General features: G+C 34.3%; 1 protein-coding gene across 1 annotated transcript in view; it reads right to left on the bottom strand.

The window, feature by feature from the left end:
- LOC129226287 (receptor-interacting serine/threonine-protein kinase 4-like) overlaps positions 1-24,214 on the bottom strand; it is a 100,513-nt gene that overhangs the window by 125 nt on the left and 76,174 nt on the right. The window contains exons 3-4 of the mRNA XM_054860889.1: positions 11,559-11,762; positions 9,441-9,644 (exon numbers count right to left, since the gene is read on the bottom strand). Of these exons, the coding sequence (XP_054716864.1) occupies positions 9,441-9,644; positions 11,559-11,762 (408 nt within the window). The remainder of the gene's footprint in view (positions 1-9,440; positions 9,645-11,558; positions 11,763-24,214) is intronic.

The raw sequence follows: 24,214 nt of genomic DNA, 5'->3' as shown, positions 1-24,214 counted from the left end.
GAAAGAAAAAAAGTCATTGCTAACGTGGAAGTACTTGCCTTAAGGCATTCACTCTAGTCAACGCCATGCAAGTCGTGAACATTTCTTAAGAAGCACCCCAGTAGTAGGAGCCATCATTATCCCCAACCGAACGGCAATAACTAGATTATTTATCAAGGGCTGGTGCCACCAGTTAACTCCACCTCCAGAGTTTTGACATGAAGCTGAAGGAGAGGGAAAGCTGACTGCTCAACGACCGGCATGCAGGACTTTCCCCGCGAAACAAACCCACGGACTCAACGAGCGCGCACAATATTAAATACAGTTGAACCTGTCTATCTTGAATATCGAGGGTTCAGAAAAAGAATTCGAGAAATACAAGTTTCGAGACATGGAGGTTTTGATTTTTGCATTTAAATCTAGCGACTATGAATTGTTCAAGCAATGCGTACACTGTCAGTGAACTGAATAAAAATGTAATATACAAAAAAAAATAAAATTAATTAATTAAATAAACAATTCATAATTATTTTTTGTTTCATCTACAATTCTTTTTAACTTCGCAATCGCTGTAAATTCTGCTTTTTGATTCTTCCTGACCCCCCTCCCCCAAGGATCAATAATGTCCTCCATTATTTCTTCTTTTAGGGCTAATCTCCTGCCTACTTTTGTTCTTCAAACAGTGGAAAGAAAACAAGGTTGTACTTCCAATTTCCGTAGCAGCGAATTTTGAACAGTTTTTTGAAACAAACAGGTTTTGAGATCGGCGGGTTCGACTGTAGTTTGCTAACCTGCTAAAATCATGGGAACTTGGCAGTTATAAGAACCGTTTATTTGCGACTACTGTTTCAACGCACCACCAAAACGAATATTAAAGGTTCAAGTTAGAAAACGTTAGAGCATTTAATTCAAAGAAACCGTTGGTTAACAAATTGTACATTTTTTAAATTCTTTTTCCTTGTACGAAGTAAGCAAAATAAGTGTTGTAATGACAAAAGAGATATTAACTGCAATTTTGGCCTAAATTTCCAATTTTATTGTTGACTAATTTTTTCGGCACGTTCGTAATTGCAGATGTACTCTCGAAATTATGGGCAGAAAAATATCCATTTTAATTAATTAAGCCGAATCAACCATCAATAAGTTTCCTCGTGTCTTCGGAATTCCAGTATGAGAATGTATGTGCTATTATATACAGTAAAACTCCGATTTTACGTCCACCAAATGTACGTTTTTCCTGCACTCAAAGTTTTTAAAATCAAGTCCCATTTCTTCTACATACTAATTATGCTAATTTAACCCAGATTGTAACTTTGTTATTGATTAACTTTCCGCATTTTACGTTTTGCCCGGGAAGTTAAAGAAAAGCAAAATAAATGTTCTAAAATGAGCAATATGTTTTATTTGTGCTTTTTAAAATATAATCTACGTTGTTAAAATTCAATCTATGAAAAAAGAAATGCTGCAAGACTTTTCGTCCTCCAATGAAGATGAACAAGAAGTACCGGAAGCACAGTCCTTTTTACTTCCAATATTGCACTGAAGAATTTACAAATCGCAGCTTGAAAATAATAGTGATACAACTCAAAAAAGTAACTTTTTCAGGACACCGTTTTTTGAATTGTTGCGATTGGTAATTTATTGTTGTTTCATTCATAACTATTTCTAGTTATTGTAATAACCCTTCAAAATGCTTAACGCTAATTTTTTTTGTTCATATTATGCAGATTTTGTGCTATTCTTTTTGGTTTCCTAGAAATTTTAATTAAATTTAGGTCAAATTAGGTTTTAATCAAAGTTGCCATCAACCGGCAACTTTGCTATCTACGACTTGCGTCTTTAAGCCATAGAAAAGATCAATTTTTTAAAAGTACTATCAATTAAAAATTTCATTTTCGGTATTTTTTGTGTTGTGTCACTATTTTTTTCAAGTAACGAAATGTGAAAGACTATTTTCTTTCTCAAAAAAAAAAGAGAAAAAAAAAGTTTTAGAGCATTTTAATCCTGGAAGGTGCTGTATTTACTTTGAAATTTACTTTGAACTCATCTTTACTAATAATAAAGCTGAAAGTCTCTCTGTCTGGATCTCTGTGACACGCAAAGCGCCTAGACCGTTCGGCCGATTTTCATGAAATTGGCACAAAGTTAGTTTGTAGCATGAGGGTGTGCACCTCGAAGCGCTTTTTCGAAAAATCGATTATTTTTCTTTTTCTATTTCAATTTTAAGAACATTTTCCTGAGCAAAATTATCATAAGATGGACGAGTAAATTACGAAATTATCATGACGTGGAATGGGAGAGCGAATGTACGTAGCCAATTGGCGAGAAATTTATCACCCATTATTTGTAAATATACAGACGAACCAAATGACCTTTGAATTTTTCTACTACGGGCAAAGCCGGGCGGGGTACCACTAGTTTACTGTAATAGAATATACTATTACGGACGGTTTTCAACTTAAATGACTGGATTTGCACCTAAATGTGTTAAAATGATATTAAATGATATCTATAATAATGTTGTTTTCGCAAAAGATAGATATTATACCTTTTGAAAGACTCATCTTTACTAACTTTAGCTTTTTTTTTTATTTTTGCTTTCCATGTATTCCATAGAACGTATGTTACGCATTGTCGAACGCCTCTAAATTACAAAATTTGGCAAAACTGTATTTTCTGCATTAGTTCCCAGCAGCCTAGTAGCTGCAGGTAGTTTTCTGATCACTCTGGGGCACGTCTTTTTGATGTGTATAAATAAAAATGGCTGAATAGGGAGATGGGTGTGTGTATTCCTTATACAAATCCAGTTTACATCGGTTCAGTGCCAAAGTTGGCACAAAGATCTTTTGATGCCCTGCAACTCACATGGGGGGGGGGGGGTAATAAAATAATAAAGTGGTCTACATTTAAATTTTGAGTCATAAAGTTACTCCTTTGTACACGTTGAAGAGATAAAATAACAAAGTGTTCTACATTTAAATTTTGAGTCATAAAGTTACTCCTTTCTACACGTTGAAGAGAAATGTTGCGCTGTTTTTATTTTTTAATTTTATTTTAGTCTTATTGTTGAACATGCGTCACTTGACATAACTTTAATTTTCGAGGCAGACCATGCAACGCAGTAGTGATTAGCAACCGAAAATTTGGCAAACGGCGGTGTTTAACATAACTTTTAATTACTTTCATCATTTTGAAAGCTTACTAATATCGTGCAAATTTTTGCGGTTTCTTTGTAACCTTCCAACTAAAATGTATCCAGAAATTACTAATGAGATTCAAGTTTTAAAATGAACGCTCATTTTTTTTCCCCTCTGCATTGGGATTAGATTCAATTTACGAAAAAAAACCGAACCACCGTGGCCTTCAATTCTTCAGAGTTACGGTTACAGATCATTAACAGCCTTACTCACAATTAAGAAAGCACGTAAGAGGAAGGAACCCTCGCGTGAGATGAGGTTGGAAATGAAATGTGAAACTCTCCGAGGACTGTAGTACTGCATAAAACATTTCTTTTAATATGTCCCGTATAATTTGCACTAGGTTAATGTGGAGGATTTATTTTCCCTTAAGCAGTAGCTGTGACAGTCGAATATATGTCAGATCCGCTGAGATTAAGGCGATTATCTTACAGAAAACGAGCTGATGTGTGCATCGCATGACTTCCTTTTACTCCAATTTAATGTCATTTTCTCATTATTGGCAGTTTTAATGTGATTCATTAGTTTACTCTATAAATATCACCAACAGTGGCCAAATTGAAACAAATTTTTAAAAAAAATCGCCAAATTTGTCGCCAAGTTGGTCACAAAACTTGGCGACCAAAAGACTGGCGATATATCGCCAAGTGTCCACCACATTATAACACCACTTGAGTTTACATCGAAATTAACAATGATTTCCCCCCGAAAAGGGGCAAAAGACCCCCTTTGGAGTATCCGAATGCAACCAAAAAAGAAGGTGCACAACTAGACCCCACTAGGAGTCTACGTACCAAATTTCAACTTTCTAGAACATTCCGTTCTTGAGTTATGCGACATACATACACACATGCGCACATACATACGTACATACAGACGTCACGGGAAAACTCGTTGTAATTAGCTCGGGGATCGTCAAAATGGATATTTCGGGTGTCTGTACGCTTCTAGGCACATATCTACGTGTGGTCGGGTTGAAAAAAAAATTCAACATTCATTCGGGGGTGAGCAAAATGGAAATTAAAGCCGATTTTTGGGTGAATTTTTTTTTTTTGCGAATACAATACTTCCTTTTTTGTAAAAGGAAGTAAAAATGAGGGTGAAGTTCATTAGACCTTTAATTAAAATAACAAGACAAAAAAGGGAAAATTAATAAAAAGTACAATAAATGGTAAAACTTCGAAAAACAATTAGTTTGTGTGTTTCCCATTCTTTAAAATATTTTTTTTTTTTTTTGAAAGCGCATGGTCGAATACATGGGGAGAGCTACTTTTTTTTTCTTCTTAATTTTGACTCATTTTCTCTCTTAAAATATAATCTTAAAGACCGTTCAGTCTCTATTATCATTTTCGCTGCTGACGTCACAAGTGAGCAAGTTGCTTGGATTACCAGAACAAAGTTTCAGGACATTGTCAAACTTCGCCAAATGAATATTTTATTTAACTAACAGTTCTCGTTCCGCTAATAACTGCTCTCACAGTGAAAAATCACCAAAAAGCGATATATTGCCATAAAAGACAACCACGCGCTCCGATCCAAGACGGCTGTCTTCACTTGAACGTTACACGATGAAATATTTTGTTTTAGAAATCTGACATTTAAAAAAAATAAGTAAAAGTCAAATTTTGGGAAACAGAAGTATTTTTTGGCTCCATGTTTTAAAGTATTATTACTATTTTTTCATTATTCTATTAATTTTACTGACTAAAAATAGTATTTTTGACAGACGGAGACACTTCATTCTCATTAAAATGATATACAAACCATTCGGAATAATTAAAGTAATAATACTTACAACATAAAACTGAAAAATAATTTTTAATCAAAATTTAAATTAAAAAGTGAAGGAAAAAAAAAAGACTGATCACAGCTCTGGATTAAGGCAACTTCTGGGGGAAGACCAATCAAAATTGATTCATCCGTTTAGGTGCTAAAAGATTCCACAGATAGCCAGACATGCAGACAAGATACATTTATTGAAACTCTCTTTACGGGTTTAAAAAAGAAAAAAAAGAGGAGAGTCAAGCTAAAGATAATTCTCAGAGAAAAAAACTTTAAAATCTATTGAACAAAATTTAAAAAAATTAAAAAAAAAACATATTGCGATAGATAGACACCATTAACTACAACTTCTAGTTCTCAAACAAGTGAATACGAATGCAAAAAATAATAACTATCCACTAAAAACTGATCACGCTGTAAAAATGTCAACCTCGCGTTGAAGTTCATTGTAAAAAAAAACGTACTTCTAGAAAATCTCTAGGAAACTGGGATTCCATAAAATGTTCTAGTAACTGATACCAACCACATTCTAATCCTTTAATAGAAAGTTTTAATTATAGTGGAGCACCATTTAAACGTGTTTCTAAGAGCCTTTTCCTAAAAAACGTATAACATATAAGCATTGAATAACAAAATAAATAGAAAATCCAACACAACAAAAGCTTACTTACACCAACTGGCGTATCTCTCAGATACAAGCGGCGGAAACCCAGACTTACAAACGTAAGAAAAATTACAAATGTGACTAAAAGTAGGTATAGTTGTGGAGGAAGAATAGCTGAAGTCAGAAGTTCGCGTAGCATTGGCATAAAACTATAATACGAATTCACTTCTTAGTGTATTTCTCAATAGGAAGGCTTCCCTGCTTCACATTGGGGATTTCCCTTTCAGCAGGTATCTCTTATTTTGAAAATATTCTTAACCTCACTAAATATGTTCCATCTGCACACGATTTCAGACAATTGTGTCTTCTCTCACGGGCACGGCAACAACCACCCAAGAAATAGGATCAAATTTGGAATAATAAAAAAAACTTAAGCAGGAACTATTTTCCAGTGTTTCATGGCACAATAAGTAAAACTAAAAAAAAACTTTTTTCTCCAATTTTGACATTTTATGGCACTGATCCCTCCAATTTGTCCATTAACGACAATATTTCACAACACTGACTGTTTCACTTCGTGAAAAGAGTATTTAATGAAGACGCAAATGACAGAAGACACTCTTGCTTCACATGCAAAAGGACAGAATGTTTCTGTCCAATGGGGAGAAAAAGAAAGAAAACTCAAAATCAGGAGGTAAAAAATCTAACCCTCCATTAGAGATGCGAGTAAGGGAGTCGGAAAATGCCTCGCTTGCTGAATAAATAATATTCGTCCTGCTCATATTTTAAGCGAGAGATTTCTTTCCTCCACTTGAAAGCCCATTCAAGATTGCAGAGTGAGATCTGAGCGTGCGTGCCATGGAAGAGGCAGGGTTGAGCATAATAATCGGGCACTTAGTACATGCTGTGGTACGACAAAAGAGAACACGGGTTCGTGGAAATGGCAATAGTTAATCACGATTTTTTTGCTGTGCGGAATGGTAATTGGAGAGATACTGGAGCAGAAGATTCCCCAAGACAGCTGAATGTGTTAAGTACAACGTTACTCCAGGGGGTTAAGGAACTTGCGTTTGATTTCAACATGAGTTTGAATTTTAAACATCCAGGAACTAATTATCAGATTAGATACTTATCACGATGAGGTGAGAAATGATAGTCGGAGAAGGGCTTTTGCTGAGCAGAAGATTCCGCAAGAGAAAGGAATTTGTTTTGTACTTTATACAGGGACGTAACCAAATCTTTGTTTCGGGGAGAGTTTTATAAATCTACTAGTACCCTCACGGCGATGCTCGTGCTAAGAATGTAAAGGAAGTGCTTTGAGTAGAAAAAATCGACGATCCCCCCCCCCCCTGATATAAAATGATAATTTTCCCTCAACTAAAATGCGTACACACCTTTTAAAAAAACCATTAAAGTCTATTTGGATTTTAAAACTATTTGCCAAAACGCATAAAAAGATTAAAAGTAGCTTTAAAACTCAAAATAATCCTTCAGTTGTATAGTTCATCGCTTAACGCGCCAATCACTCACACTACCGTTACCCGCCCTTTAACGAGTGAAGCGGGGTTTTTTCTCCAATTTCAAATGTATCGCCAAATAAACAATACTATAATAAAAGCGTAAAAGAAATAATCACAATTGAATAATACGACAAATCAAATTATTTACTTAGATTAGAAACTATCTTCAACGATAAGAGCAAAAACAAACGTTGAAGAAAAAAGGAAAACAAAATCCTATTGGAAAATCCTACAAAATCAAATTGTGTACCTGAATATCGAAACAAAAAGCATTTAAAAATCAATTCGCTGATTATAACAGTCGCACAATAGCGTAGCCAGCGCCCTCTCGATAAGTTAACTTACTCCGCCATCTATTAGGGATTCAGAGGACCAAACTTGCCCCGCCATCTATTAGGAATTCATAGAACTAAATATTTAATCAAACATTTTGTTTGCAGTTACAAATGTTTCGGTTAATCAAATTTAAAAAAAAAAAAAAAAATAGCCTAGAGCCTTCCTCAATAAATGGACTATTCAACACAAAAAGAATTTTTCAATTCCAATCAGTAGGAATTGAGATTAGCTCGTTCAAACAAGCAAACAAACTCTGCAGCTTAATATTATCAGTATAGATATAATAAATCAAATTTGCTTTTAATCGTATATTCTATTGATTTGTATTACAATAGGTTATTTAAATGAGTTCTTTAAGGGCATTTATTAACGAGAGCTAATGTAAAAGATGATGTATCTATTAAATGAAGAGAAAAAATGTGATGTGTACAGTACATAACTTCACCTATGTTATTGGATGCCTTTTTAAAAACTCAGAAGAATAGATGTGTGCACTCAAAGACAGATAGGCGCATTCAAAGCAATACTTCTTAAATTTGTATTTGTATGAAACCTGTAAAATATATTAAGTATACAGTTTGCCACTTTCTAATTTAAAGAATTTTGTCGGTTTTGATAGCGGTCAGGTATTCAAAATCTGAAGGAAAACGCTGTGTTGTTTTGTAAGAAATTCTTCAATAATACGTAGTAATTTCGTTTTTCAAATAAAATATAAAAATAGCATTAATAATTTCGGAGCAATATAAGGGATAGAAAAACTATTTTTGAAAAAGTTTTAAAACACTTCGGATGGGGTTTAAACCCCGAAAACACAGCCCGGACCACATAGCCGAAGGTCTTAAAGAAGTTACGCTAGATCTAAACATAAATTCAAATTTTAACCATCCCTAAACCAGTTTTTAGATTAGATATTTATCACGATGCGGTACGAAAGGATAGCTGGGGAAGGAATCTTTTCCTGAAAAGAAGATTCTTTAAGTGAACGGAATTTGTTTAGTGGCACTTATTCATATGGGATGAAGAATTTGAAGATTTCAACATAAGTCTCCATTTTAATAATCCCTCAATCAGTTTTGAAATTAGATAATTATTCACGATGCGATATGGATGCACAATAGGAGAAATCTTTTGCTGATATGAAGACAAAAGAATGGAAGTAATTTAAAATTCAGGTGGCCAAAGAGAAAAAGAAATTTGAAGAACTCCCTTCAGATTTCGTCATAAACGTACATTTTAACCATTCCTAAATCAGTTTTCAACTTACTAAAAAGAGTTCAAAATAGAATCTCTATTTTTAGGATTTCTAGATTTAGGTTATGATCCAATTCATTAAAATGAAAGATGTTGATGGGGAAAATTTCTGCACAGAGGTCCTTGTCAGCTACCTCATTGTCATCACGCAGCTGCCCACATGTGCAGGTATGCATTACATGGTGCATGTTTCCCTCTTTTGATCATTTTTTTTTTCAAATACTTTATGGCTTTCCAGCGTAAGCTTTGAGTGTCCTGGTACACTTGTCTCCAGAGCAGCTTTGAATGCACAATAAATTACCAGTTCATTGTTTTTATTTAAACTACTAGTACATTACCATTATTTAAACCATTCAAATTGCTGCACACCTTCAAAATCTCTTGAATTGCGTTAAACTAGCAATCGAAATTTAAAAGCTATGTTACCTGATCTATATCTGAGTTGTTTGGTTGAGTTTTCTAATTGTGTAATGTGGACTCCGGATCATCTTATAAGGATAGTTTCATCTGAAAAGTCATCTGTATAAGCTTGGACTTGCGGGTCGCAATGATCATTGGTATTTGAATGCATTTCTGTTATGACGAGCTAAGCATCATCTACAGCAAACATTTTGAACTATTGCTTTTTTCGATCGTCCCCTTTTATTCGGCTATATTCAACATAAAAATTTCAAGTAATTCTAACAATTAGTTCATTTTTAGCAAACCTCTGAAATTTGAACTTGAACCATCCTTTCCATCCGCTTTCCAGAAAGCAAAAACAAATCTTACCTTAGTTCTTTGTGTGATTGATGCGTGGAATTTTTCTAACAGGATTTCGACCGATCCGGTGTGTCCTCTCTCTGCCGCCAAGTGCAAGGGCGCCCGGTCTCTCCGGTCCAGGATGTTGGCCCTCGCATTGGCTTGTCCCAGCACTTTCAGCATCCCTTCGTCCCCTTCCATGGCAGCGATATGTAAAGGTGTCATTCCCTCACTCTGCGGGAGAAAAAAAGGTCCGTAAGACTCACACAATGAAGAATTTGACTAGAAGGGTCATTTCCTCACTCTGTGGGAAATAAATAGGCCGGTAAGACTCACACAGTTGAGAATACGACTAGAAGGGTCATTTCCTCACTATGTGGGAGAGAAATAGACCCGTAAGACTCACAGAAGGGTAATTTCCTCACTTTGTGGGAGAGAAAAAGGTCCGTAAGATTCACATAGTTAAGAATATGACTAGGAAAGTATTTTAATCTCTCTGTGGGAGAGAAACAGGCCCGTAAGACTCACATAGTTGAGGATACGACTAGAAGAAACTTATCCTCACTCTGTAGGACAGAAATAGGGCCGTAAGTCTTCGTGAATTATATTTATTCTTCAGGTAAAAGATTCGTTGAAGACTTACGTATCTGCTATAACGATTCCATTCAGAACAAGGTACTGCTACACTTCAACTCCGAATGATCAATCTTCCGTTAGTTCCTTTCCGAACTGTCAATGTTGAAACACTTTTACTCAAAAGAATTAGAAATTTAAATGTAATCAAAAAAAAAAAAAGTGAAATGTTATACGGAGACACGAATGATTTAAATGCCACTCTACTCTAAGTATTGAACCGCTCCTTAAGATAGTAAAACATTCAAGATAGTGAAAGACGTCAGCAAAATATTAAGTGATAATTATTTGTAATTAATCTCTAAACAAAAATCCTGAAATCTGAGAAGTCATGTTAGATCAATAATTTAAATGCAGTAAAGTTAATTTAAATGTAGTAAGTTCACTTAAATGTAATAAGTTCGAAAATGGTTAGTGAACAGATTTAACCTAGTTAACAAATACAGGGTGAGTCTAAACTCTTGGGTGAAACTTTAAGGGTGTTATAGGGGACGATACGAAGCAAAATTCAATTATTACGCTAAGAAGAATTTTGTTACACAAAGGCGATTTTGTGCAGCATTTTAGTTTTTAAGAAATATTTAAAACGGTTGTTGAAATTTGCTCTCTGCAGCTGTATCGCATGCGTCTCAATGACAACATAACGAGTGCCGCAATAACGAGTCATTCCGACAAGATTTTACCGATCACTCCGTTGTCGTTGTGACGCGTGTTTTCAAGTTACAGCCAACATCTTTTAACAACCGCTCTAAATTTTTCTTAAAAACTAAAATGTTGTGTAAAATCGTCTTTGTGTCATAAATTTCTGACCTTTTCTGCATCCATCAGTTTCTGGTTTTGTTAGCAGGTAGCACGTCAGCATTGCGTTTGCGACCATGTGTTCCAGTATAATTATTGCTTCTTATCGTCCCCTCTAACAACTCTTATAGTTTTGCCCAAGAGTTTAGACTCACCGTGTATTTTATCCACGAAGAACTAACGATATATTTTTTTCTTTTTTTATTACACCCGCCAACGTCCTCTCGGACATAAGGCGCCTTGCAGTCCAATACAACAATGATGTAGTAGTAGAGCGGGAAAGCTCTTTTAAGACGACAAACCTGAGCACGTCGAGAAGAACGGGGCAGTCAAAAAGATGCTCCCCTGTCATTTGCATAGTCCTTCACATAGTGGGAACAGTGGAGAATCGGCCACTGGTGCCCACCCCAGAGATTTTAAAAAGATGGGCTTGTAAGTAGTCGTGACCAGTAATGATGTAACAGTTTCAATGCTGGGGAGGAGGGATAGTTGCAATCTTGTTTGGTCTTCAAGAAGACACGCCCAAGATTTTCCGCTGGCAATGTCGGAGAAAAATCTTGGGCGTGTCTTCTTGAAGACCAAACAAGACTGCAAATTGAAAACAAATTGAGTCATCACTTTCCAATGCTCTTATTTTCACCTACACTGCATACCAGGTGTTTTAAGGCATAGCATATACTGTGGAAATAAGCTACAAGAAAGAAATCAAGTACTCACGTTCTGAAGGTTCACCGCAGATCCTTTTTCGATGAGGAGTCGCATGAGGTCTATGTCCCTTCTCCGGGATGCTATGTGAAGGGGGGTGTCCCTGATGTCGGGACGACGCTGGGACAGTTGTTCCTTTGCATCTTGCATCAGAAGCTCTCGGCAGACCCCGTGGTTGCCTACTTCAACGGCAAGCATCAATGGGATGTTGCCATTCTGAAAAAGGAAAAATGTAACTGTTGTAAAAATTCGAAGTTGTGATTTTTTGCAGAGCGTTAGGGTAACGGCACCAGTAACAGACAGTGATAAGTTTGTATTTTAACAATAAGAATTTTGGGCGGGTAAAATGGATGTTGCTGCGACCCATGAATACGGTGCATCCATCTAGTGTTATCTGAGTGAATTTTTTGAGCCAGTCGGTATTTACAAGGCAGTGGTGGTAGAAGGTTATGAGCAGCCACCACGTCTGCTGGCGTTTCATGTTCATTTGAATTTAAAGAAGTTTTAGATCTGAAATGAAAGAACGTTTGCACATTTTAAAGAGAAAAGAGGAGTTCTGTCCATGACTCATCCTTTCCTCAGCCTATCTGTTATTGGGTATCATCAGAATTGGTTACGGGGGGGGGGGACCTTTTATTGAAATTGAGCATATATATATATATATATATATATATATATATATATATATATGGAGTTAACTAACTCAGAGGATATCCAACAGCTGTCAAACGTTAGGTGAGATGTAGTTGCATGAGCGAAAAAAAGTTTTAAAAGTCTAAATACTCGTATATTAAAAGACTCAGAAAATTGAGATAACCAGAGAGCGATGTCTTAAGCATGTCTGTTATTGGTGCCGTCGCCCTAATTTAGCAAAATGTATAGGGACAAATGTTCCACGATAAATGATTGTTGGCAGCAATACTACAGCTGTTTTTCTAATATAACGGTTGTATAGCAGTAGAAAATTGCTTAAAGGATGTATGTACATATGCCACATTTTTTAAACAAATTTGACCCACCTTCCTACCTCTGTCACAAAGTGTCAAACTTCAGCTTACACCCTCTCTACCTTTTTTCGCATGCCACGCTATTTTTCCTGAGCCCATCGAGTAAAAAATGTGTAATATAACACTTATTGTCAGCCCTTCCTTCACCCTTGTCACAAACTGCCATAATTTAATGAACTCCCCACCCCGCTCAAAAGGTGACATCATTTGTGAAGTGTCCCTATGAGAAAATCAATTTGGCCAGAAGGACAATACTGCATCCTGTTTCAGAAGAAATGACAAGAAAAGTAAGCATAAGGAGTTGCTGTTTTATTACCAACGTTTGCCATACTTATGGATTCCTCTCTGATTAAGTGACTTTGACTGTAATGAATTAGAGCTAATTGGCTACGGATTTTATTTTCATTATAATTTGATTGGATTTTATCGAACATTTTCCCACACATGGTCTTCGTCTAAAATGTGCACTCTTTATTTTTGCATAGGACATCCATATATTATTTTGATATTGATTCCAATATGGTTTCACACTACCAGAGAATTCCGAAACGTCACAGATTATTTCCGGGCAACGTTCCGGGATTCCACGGGTTTTCCATCAGTTTTCTGCACATTTGGGTTTTTCTTCTGATCCCTCCCTCTTTTATGTACAAAACAATAATAAAAAGTTTATTAATATATTAATAAACAGGAATATTTTTTCTCTTTAAAATATTGCCCTGAAGAAAGCTAAAGCTTATGATTACTTTCATAAATGATACCTAGACCACTTGCGGTGTATTACTTTAGTGGTCAACTTCTAGAGGTTCATTTATAGGACTAATTCTGAAACTGAAAAAAAGCAATCAACTTAGACAGTTGGTCAACTTACTATAGTAGTCAACTTTACAGGTTTTTACTGTACTAGTTTTGTTGTGACAAATTTTCAATTTCATTGACAGAAAATTCTTTTCTTTAATGTTGCATATCTAACCTACAGTTTCTTTTTTTTTTCGTGCATTTTTCGAGTTCACTAACTTGATATTACAAACTCCATTCGTGGTCACAGGAAGTTCGTGAAATTGAGCGCCAACTACACGTACCTTATCTTTGAGCAGTCGTGCTTCCTTTCCTGTGGCTTTGAGTAGGAGTTGTAGAGGTGTGAGTGCTTGACCAGTGGGGCGTGCGCACACTATGTGGAGTGGGAGTTGACCTTTCGGCTGCAAAAGAACAAGAAAAATTTGTTTGTACAACAAGGAAAATCCTTAAGTGCAACAAGAAAATTTCATGAGTGCAATATTAAAAATTCGTAAAATTATGCAAAAGCGTTTCCGATTGGGTTTTTAGTACCAGGCAAAACTGATTTCTTTTACGACGATTACCAGTAAGTAAAATAGAGATAGTGAATCGACTGCCTGGCAACGTTTTGAGTGAAAAATTGATCAGCGGTTTGTTAAACGGAAATAAAAGGAGACCCAGCAGGGAAAAATGATATTTTAAATTCCTTTGGTATGTTTAAATTCTTCTAAATTTTGCTAAATACATAGCAATTCTAAATGGAAAGAAACTAATGGAACTTCCAACAGTAAACCGGTTTAAAACAATTATAAAAATTTCATTTAAAACTTGTGAAGAAGAAGACATTCCTAAAAACAAATGAAATCATCTGTTTTCACTTAAAAATTGGAAGTTTACATTTTCACCTTTCCGGTGATGTAACAGTAATGCAAAAGATAATGCTAAATATCTAACTTATTGTAACTTTTACCAACAATTCAGAATCTCAATCCGAACAAAACACAGAAATGCCTCTTCTTATATAATGAAACTAATTTGCATACATAAGGCAATAATGTTCTTCTTGGAGATTTTAAACAATGCCCGAAATCAAAATATACCAACAAAGATCCGTCCATGAAATAAAGGAGTCTTTGAAACACAATGCCAACAGGTTTGTTTATCCCTCTGAAAACTATGGCGCACCCCCATAAATACTACGGAGAACCCCCTTCCCTCCCCTTAAGAATTAGAGCCCTGAAAAAGACCCCAAATGTATCACCTATCTAAAATCAATGGCGCAGTTTGCGCCATGACTGCCTCCTCGTGGACACCCTTGATATAAAAATCATTTGCATCTGGTAGAATGCAACACAAAAAACGTTTACGAAAATGGGGTTGTTTCCTTCAGTCAAAAGTAGTACTTTTTGTCACTGAAATTGATAGAATAAGCAAAAAAAAAAAAAAAAAAAACATGTGAACCACTTTAGTTATGTGACATACATACACACATACGCACATACATACGTACATACAGACGTCATGAGAAAACTCGTTGTAATTAGCTCGGGGATCTTAAAAATGGATATTTCGGGTGTCTGTAGGTTCCTAGGTATATATCCACGTGTGGTCGAGTCGAAAAAAAAAACTCAACATTCATTCGGGTGTGAGAAAAATGGAAATTACGGCCGATTTTTGAGTGAAAATTTGTTCGCAAATACAATACTTCCTTTTTTGTAAAAGGAAGTAAAAATGATGTATGCGCTATCGGCATTTTGACAAAAGCACGAATGCAGTTAAAAGCAGTTACACATACCGTAAGGAAGATATTTGTACAAGTATGTTAAGAACACTTGATACCTTTACACTATTCTTTTTATGTTTTACTAGTGGTACCCGCACGGCTTTGCCCGTAGTGGAAAAATTAAAAGATCATTTGGTTTGCCTGTATATTTATAACTAATGGATGATGAATTTCTCGCCAATTTGCTATGTTTATTTGCTCGCCCGCGTTATGTTAATTTGCCGTCCACGTTATGGTAATTTGCTTGTCCATGTTATGGTAATTTACTCATCCATGTTATGATAATTTGCTCGGTAGAATGTTCTTAAAATTTGAATAGAAAAGAACAAACTCGAATTTTTGAAAAATCGCTTCGAGGTGCTCCCCCCTATGCTACGAACTAATTCTATGCCGAATTTCATGAAAATCGGTCGAATGGTCTAGGCGCTATGCAAGTAACAGACATCCAGAGATCCAGACACACAGACTTTCAGCTTTATTATTAGTAAAAAAGATTATTTACATCATATTTTCAAAAGTTATGTTTAATTAATAATTTTCGCAAGAAAAACAAAAATAAACTTAATAGAAAATTTAAATTTTTTTTTTTTGGTTAAACATTAAAGATTTTCAAATTTTTTCTCTTTTTCTTATGCATCCATATCTAGTTGCTAAAACTTCTGTTACACTCCTAATAGTATGAATAATTTTAGGGATTTGTTTTGTTGTAAATGAATTTGTTTTTGAAGTAAAAATAATAATAGTAATAGTACTTATAACAATAATTATAAGAAGAAATTTAAAAAGAGTTTATATCCATAGAAAAAAGTGGAAGAGAACTGTTACTTCCTCATTTTAAATGCTTTATTTGTTCAAGATGCAGAAAAACTCATCGATAGTTAAATAAAATTGCGTGTGTTAACTCACAAAAATTTTCAATTTCTTTGAAGACTACATTTTGAAGTTTTACCACTTTAACTAGAATGATTTGGAGGAAAAAACCAAACCGAGAAAGCATCGATGTTACGAAACTATTAGAAAAACAGTTCAGTTGAAGTATTTATAAAAGCCTTTTAACAATACAGTAGCACCTCGTTTATCCGGTCCCCGTTTATCTAGATCTCTGGTTTATCCAGATAAAATTTGTAGAGTTAAAAAAATATCTTTACTGAAATAAAAATTTTTAATTGGTTTTGTAAGAACGAACAATAAATATGCCAAATACTCAGTTTTGATTTTCATTAAGCTAATTAAGCCTGCATAGTTCGTTGAATAAATTATGGTATTCAAACAAGCAACCTGGAGTTAGGAGCGCCAGTCCGACACCACTGAACTGAATAACAAATGAAGTATTATTTGCTAGATGCAATAGGGTAAGGTGGGGCAATTGTGATTTGGGGCAAATGTGACCAGGGTTTATTTCTCCTGTGATATTATTATTTACTGTATGAAATTACCTCAGTCTTATACCTTAAAATGTCTTATATAACACTCAAAAGTATTTGAGAGGAATTTACATTATACTTTTTAATGGATGGAGTTTTCATATTACATTACTTTTGAACATGGATTTCAGGCTTGTTGATAATCTACAAAGGTTTTCACTAAATTTTTAATTTTTTTCTAAAAATATAATTTTTATACCGCTCTATTTTAAATGAAGTTTTACATTATAATTTTATAATAATATGAATTTTATAACACTTATAACAGCTATTTTAAGTGAAATCACTTATGCCCCTTTAAAAATGAGGGTGGGGCAATAGTGATGACAAGTGTGGGGCAAAAGTGATTCCAAATATGGCTACCCGTTGGTGTTCTTTTGAAGCATGTTTTTAAACATCACTTAGATCTTTGGTTTGTAAGTTTCAAATGTATTGCTGTTATTACAAAGTATTATCTTTTATTTATTAAATTCATAAGACTCTAAATATAATGCATAATAAGTACTGAAACAGTGACGAAGTAGATGGAGATTTAGAAGAAGAACTTAATAGAGAGTTGAACAAGGACAGTGATGGTGATATATCTGTGAGTGACTTTATTATTGATGAACTAGAAGAATATGCAGAAATAGGGAAACTTGAAATTTATCCTGAGATAAAGAGTCAAAATGAAAATAGTTCTGTTGATAAAGATGATGGCAAAATTTATGGAACTCAACTGAATTTACTAGGTGATTTAAAAGAATGGACTTTAGAATGACTCAAACAACAATTGAATAAAGTTCGGTCTCATGTCGAGTTAGAGAAATATTATGCTGTATATTTTGAAAAGTGTTATTATATATTGGGAGAGTTTTGTCAGAGAATAAAACTGGAACTGGATATATGTTTAAGTTTCTTTACAAGGCTGAAAACCAAACTTTCCAATGGCCAAGAAGAGATGATATCTCAGAAATTAATAAGCCATTTATATTTGCTGGTCCACTAAATATTATAGGAATTGTACCATTCACGTTGGACTCAAAAACATATGCAATGATTTCTTTAATGTACAAAATACTTAAAAAATTCAAAAATGACATTTTTGCACTGTTTCCTTCATAAATTGTAGGTTATAACATCTTTTTTCATGTATCATTTTTAATTTTGAAAAATGTTCTAATTTGTGAGTCATAATAAAATTTAATTTCTCAAGAACCTATTGTCATATTAAAACTAAGAATGTAGCTACTTGCATTTCAGAATGTAAATTTTTCATCACAATTACTCTGTACGATAAAGCACTAAAATAAGTACCTATAATTGGCAGCCATCACAAATGACCCTCAAAAAATCATTAATGCCCCAGTCCCGGGGCAAATGTGACTTTTTAAATTCTTTTCAAAAAAGTAACACATTTTTAACCATAACTCAAAAGTGCATCCACAAATAGCATATTATGTACCTAAATATATACAGTGGTGGACAAAATTATAGACTCAATTTTTTTTTCTTTTGTTTCACTTATAACATGACTCAGTTTAAATTATTTTTTTTGAATTTAAGATGAATAGTTGAAGAAATAGTTCTAAAATTAGTACATCTTACCAGTTAAATTAAATAATTCATGAAATTAGAAACTTTGCAAATTTAATATTTTATCACTACGTGAAACCTGGACAAAAGTATAAACTCAAAGGTAAAAAATCCAGGATTACGAGAAAGTTTCGTTCGAAAATGTTAATTTAACGGCATAGAATGAATAAATGTTGCCATCAGTGATTGCTAAAAGTTTTGGTTTTGGAAATTAATGAGAAACATATAAATGCACCGCTGGACGAAATTATAAACTCATTTTTTTTTTCCTTTTCTTTCAATCATAATTTAATTCAGTTAATTTTTTTTTGTTCCAGTTAAGATAAATAACTGACTTAATAGTCCTAAACTCAGTATAACTCATAAACTTTATAAAATACATAATTTAATTAAAACAATTCTCAACTTTAATATCTTCATAACACATAAAGCCTGGACAAAAGTACCAACTCAAAAGTAAGAAACTGAAGTTTGGTAGAATTTTATTCGAATACTTAATAATTTAATATCCAAAAACGAACCAATGCTGAATTACAAAATTACAAACTTACGATACTGCGTAAACACAATTATAAGCTGACAAAAAAAAATGTTGAGTTTAATTAAGTTACATTTGCAATTACTTTAGCAAAACAAAGCAGAGATTTAGGAAAATGTAATTTTGCTATTAACATGGACAAATTGAAAAAAAAAAATCAATATTTGAAATGTTTTAAAAATTAACACTGCATTAAATCTAGCCATCAGTGTAAACTCCTAACTTTTAAAAACGATTTGGGCCACCATTTTTCTGAATTACCTCGAATATGCGGCTAGGCATAGATTTCACAAGAGTTTCCAACAGCTGCAGTGGCATATGCGTTCCATGCTGGAAGTATTGCCCTTTTTAATTTCTCTGGGGTTTGGTACTGGTGCCCATCATGATAAACTTTGCGAACCATGGTCCCCCAAAGAATTTGAATCGGAATAAGATCCGGACTACGAGCTGGCCATTTGATAACTGATACCTCAGCGCTTGAACCATTCTTTTGTACATTTCGCTGTGTGTACACTCGCGTTACCTTGCTGAAATAACCAGTTACCTACAGGAATCAGATGAGCAAAAGGTAAGAGATTAACTTCCAGTATTAATTGGTAATCTTCAGCGTTCTGTCTTCCATTGAGAAACGCCAATCCTGCTTTACCATGCTGAGAGAAACCAGCCCAAACCATTACAGAACCTCCACCAAAGTTTCGGCTAAATATATGTTGTTCTTTTTTTTTTTTAATGTCATGCCAATAGTATCTTAAGCCATCTGGATCATCCAAGTTGAATTTTTTTCATCGGAGCAAACAACTGAATTCCACCTTTTTTTCCAAGACATATGTCTCTGTGCAAATTGAAATCTTTCAGTAATATGCCGAACCTTCAGCTTTGGCTGTGTTTTCATTTTTCACCACTTCATATTCTGAGCTTGTTGTAGAACTCTTCTAACTGTCCTAGAGCTCACCTTGAGTTTTAAAGTCTTCAGAATTTTGCTGGAAGAATCTCCAGTGTTTGATGCTGTGCGTAAAATATATCTTCAATCTCTCTCAGTTTCGAATGCCACCCCGTCCTTTTTCTTTTTCCATAACTTGGGGAATCCTTCAGTACATTTTTTACTGCCCCTTGGGAGCATTAAACTACATAGGCAATTTGGCGCTGGGTTTTACCAGCATCTCTGTAGGCCACAATTTTTCCTACTTGTTTCTCTGTAAGTTTTAAACCTTGAGGCATTTCAAAACTCTAAAAATAAAATTCTACCAAACTTCAGAGTTTCTTACTTTTGAGTTGACACTTTTGTCCAGGTTTCATGTGTTTTTCGCAACTCCAGAGCTCGAATACGCTACCTTGCCGTGATTAACAATACTAAAGAAAAAGGTAAAACAATCCGTTCCACGTGTTTTCTTTGGAGAAAATTACAGGCTTCAGAGAGTTTATGGTGTAATGTAATTTCAGAGGAATCAAAAAGAAAATTTCCCACAAGTACGATGAAATACTACTGTCATTCATTAAGCTTCAAAGCAAGTTATAAGTTACGGCATCTGTTTGTTTTACCTTTTTCATCCGCCATTAGACAGTGGCTGCAGCGCCCCTATAGTTTATTGGAGTTGCGAATTAAGATATTAAAGTTGATAATTTTTTTAATTAAATTATTTATTTTATGAAGTTTATGAGTTATACTGAATTTAGGACTATTTAGTCAGTTATTTATCTTTACTGGAAAAAAAAATAACCGAGTTAAATTATGATTGAAAAAATGGAAAAAAAAATCGAGTTTATAATTTTGTCCAACGGTGCATTTATATGTTTCTCATTAATTTCCAAAAACAAAACTTTTAGCAATCACTGATGGCAACATTTATTCATTCTATGGCTTTAAATTAACATTTTCGAACGAAACTTTCTCGTAATCCTGGATTTTTTACCTTTGAGTTTATACTTTTGTCCAGGTTTCACGTAATGATAAAATATTAAATTTGCAAAGTTTCTAATTTCATGAATTTTTTAATTTAATTGATAAGATGTACTAATTTTAGAACTATTTCTTCAACTATTCATCTTAAATTCAAAAAAAAATAATTTAAACTGAGTCATGTTATAATTGAAACAAAAGAAAAAAAAATTGAGTCTATAATTTTGTCCACCACTGTAGTACATCACGTGACAGTTATTTTAATACTTTGCTGCAAATGGTTTTCCAGTTAAAAATAATCAAAGATCAACAATGGATTTTTCAGTCACAAATGCCCCACCTTACCCTATATACTATGTAGTTTTGCTGCAAAACATTGTTTTTTGCTGGAACAAAAAGTCTGCCTATTTAAGAATCAGTTTTTCTTATTACTCGGAACATCCGGAATTTTGATTATTCGGATTGTCTATGCTCCCAGTTAGTCCGGAAAAATGAGAGTGTACTGTATTAATATCGATCAGGTTGCTTAAAAACTTTTCTGTAATATACAAAAGGTGTCCAAGTTCATTTTAAGCAAAAATCGATTTGTTCCTTAATTCATTTGAGAAGTACGAAATCCCCTAAAAACTGTACAGACACATGTTTCGAGGTTAAAAGAGATCTATTTTTCAAGGAAAAAAGATGGAACCTTAGGCATCCTCATATATGTAATAGGGAATGTTCGAGTAACACTCCTGACGACATCAACAATGAAACTTGCGCCACGGCATGATAATATGTTTTGCTAATGTTTAACATGCATGGAAAGGCTTTATCGTGACAAGGTTGAACCAGATCCGGTAACTTAACTGTTTTACTAATAAGACTGTCATTTCAGGGAAATGAAAAAACGCAAAAGTGGTCAACAATGAAGGCTACCTACTGTAGTTTAGGGTTAATCCACTGGAGTGAGGGTTAAAATTTCAACTATCAAAATATCACCAAACAGGCAATGGCTTCGTTCAAATGTAGAAGTAATTTCTCCCGTCATACATTGACGGGTGATTTTCAAGCAAAAATATATTCGGCAAAAAAAGTTTTTTTGAGCAATCACGATTGCTTATTGTTCTCAATTGACTGTTTTTGGCGTTCCTATGATTTTATTTTCCCGCCAGCACCCTCCGCAGCATCACCGTCGACCGACTCCTCACGATGCTGCACCTCTAGCGAAAATCGTCTCCAGGTTGCGTCAATACCCCACACTTACACGCATACATACACGCAACTACACACATATACATATATACACCTACACACATACATACACCTACACACATACATACACCTACACACATACATACACCTACACACATACATACATCTACACACATACACAAACACATATACACACTAACACACACATACACCTACACACTCACATACACACAACTACCCACACACTCATGCCTGCACACAGACACAAACACAAATGCCTACACACATACTTATACCCCCTACACACAAACACACATACCCCCACACACAAACACACACGCCTACATATACGCACACACTCGTGATTGCGAAAAACATAATTTGAATTCAAGTTGACAAAATTAAAATTATTATTTTTTTTTTTTTAACGTAGCTTTTTGTATTTTTACTTTTTAGCTCAAAGGTATTAATTTATCTTACATAAAGAGGGCTTACTTGATTGCATCGTCTTTGCTCGCAGGGACAGTCACAGTTAAGTCTCTATAGTCCAACTTCCACCTTGCCGAGTGAAACCAGCAAAGAACCCACCAAGTTATCCTGCACCCGAAATTACCACGCATAACCTTTCGCTTTTATAACTTCGCATAAAACAGAGGAAAGGAAACGACAAAAAACCGCTCCTTGCGCTCAAACCAGGGCCGAAAATGCGGTCGAAATATTCTTTATAGACGGGGGAAGGCGTTTTAGAAAACTAAGAGACCAATTTGTTGGTTGCGTGCCTGAATTTCAGGCCTTCTCGAACGGCGGGCTTTAGGAGGGTTTGGTGTGCTACCAGATCTTTTATTTCTGTTACAGAGAAACGCTTTTAGAAGAAGAAGAAAAAAAAACTTTTATGCGAGTTGGCTAGGTCTATTTCACTTATGGGTGAAAGGGGAAAAAAAAAAAGAAAATGCAAATATAGAAAGCGAATAATGTTACTCATTTCATTTCAGAACACGTAACACTTGTCAATAGTTAGGATGACACTTTAACTTTCTCTTGGTTAAGCGAATAAAAAATAAAATTAATAGTTCTCTTTTTATATACGTTTTGTTTTATGTCCCCGAACAAAAGGACTTTTATATGTTCAGTTCAGCTGTGTGAGATATTATTGCTATTATTGTTTTAATTATTGATTTTTATGCTGATATTTTTCTAATTGAAAAATGCGCTCAAACCTGCTTTTATGCGGGCCGCAAAAAAAAAAAAAAAAGCTTAAATCACGCAAGTTTAAAAACGAGGTTTCGCAACAAAATCAAAAATATTTTTTTATACGGTGGACAGGGGATTACGTCGCCTTCGTTTTATAGGTAAGTTCATCAGTTGAGTCCCGATTTGATTCAAATTTTCATATACCACCAAAGAAAAAAACACAATTTGAATGTACTAATTAATTTAATTTATTGCATATCTAACGCCTTTATTGTTAGCTTCAATTTAGTAACGACTAGTATTTAGTGTGATATTCGCTTCAAGTACAAAATGTACCAAAAGTGTGTGAGTCCACCCCCCCTTAATTTCCACATAATGACAATTTCTCCTACGGTTGAATGTTTGTTATACACAGTTACCTTGAAGTCTTAAGAATCATAAACTTAGGTAGAACATCATCCATGTGATGACACAGCTGAGTTCTGCCCCATGATCACGCAGTTGCTTTGTGGCAAAACATTTCCGACTCCGCAAAATATCTCTGATACAGTTTTGGTCCAAAACTGTTTAAGTCATTTTTTTTTAATTATAAGCAATATAATGTCAGGATTTCTTTAACCGTATAATTTGCTATAACTATTATCCATATTTAGTGGGGAACATGCTCTTTACCTTAAATCCAATCGTAAATCTTGCACAGAAAAATCGCGCTTTATCAAGAATGGAAACAAAATTGACTTAAGGGTTATTCGTATCATAAAAATCTTAAAAAAAAAAAAAATCTTCAGTTTTATGTATTCAATATTTTTAAACCAAGAACTTTTAAGTGACGCCGAATTCTTTTTATACTTGCATGTATATTAAAAGTAACTCAATTTAAATATTAATGGGGCAGAAATGCATTAAAATGTAAGTACAATTTAACTTTCAAATGCGATTTCCTCAAAACGTTAATTTAAAAAACTTACGATGCACTTTCTTTCTAGAATACCAAACTTTACATTTTTCTTTAAAAATTCCACCACATTTTATTTATCTGTTCATAATTATACCGAAGTGAAATTTTTTTCTTTACAACTCAAACTTTTTTCTAAAAAGCTGTTTTTATGGGGAAAGACGGACCTTTTATCATTTGAAGAGTGATTAGTGGTTGAAATGCATATCATGAACTAAACCTAATTGCTTTAAATTTTCACTTCAGTCTAGATATCTCTTGAAAACACTGAAAGTTGCAAGTTTCTATCATTTTGAGAAAAGTTACATAAAAATTGCCAGTTCAACA

The sequence above is a fragment of the Uloborus diversus genome, chromosome 7, assembly GCF_026930045.1.
Source record: "Uloborus diversus isolate 005 chromosome 7, Udiv.v.3.1, whole genome shotgun sequence".
NCBI classification, from domain to species: Eukaryota; Metazoa; Arthropoda; class Arachnida; order Araneae; family Uloboridae; genus Uloborus; species Uloborus diversus.
This window is presented reverse-complemented; position numbering and strand designations above follow the sequence as displayed.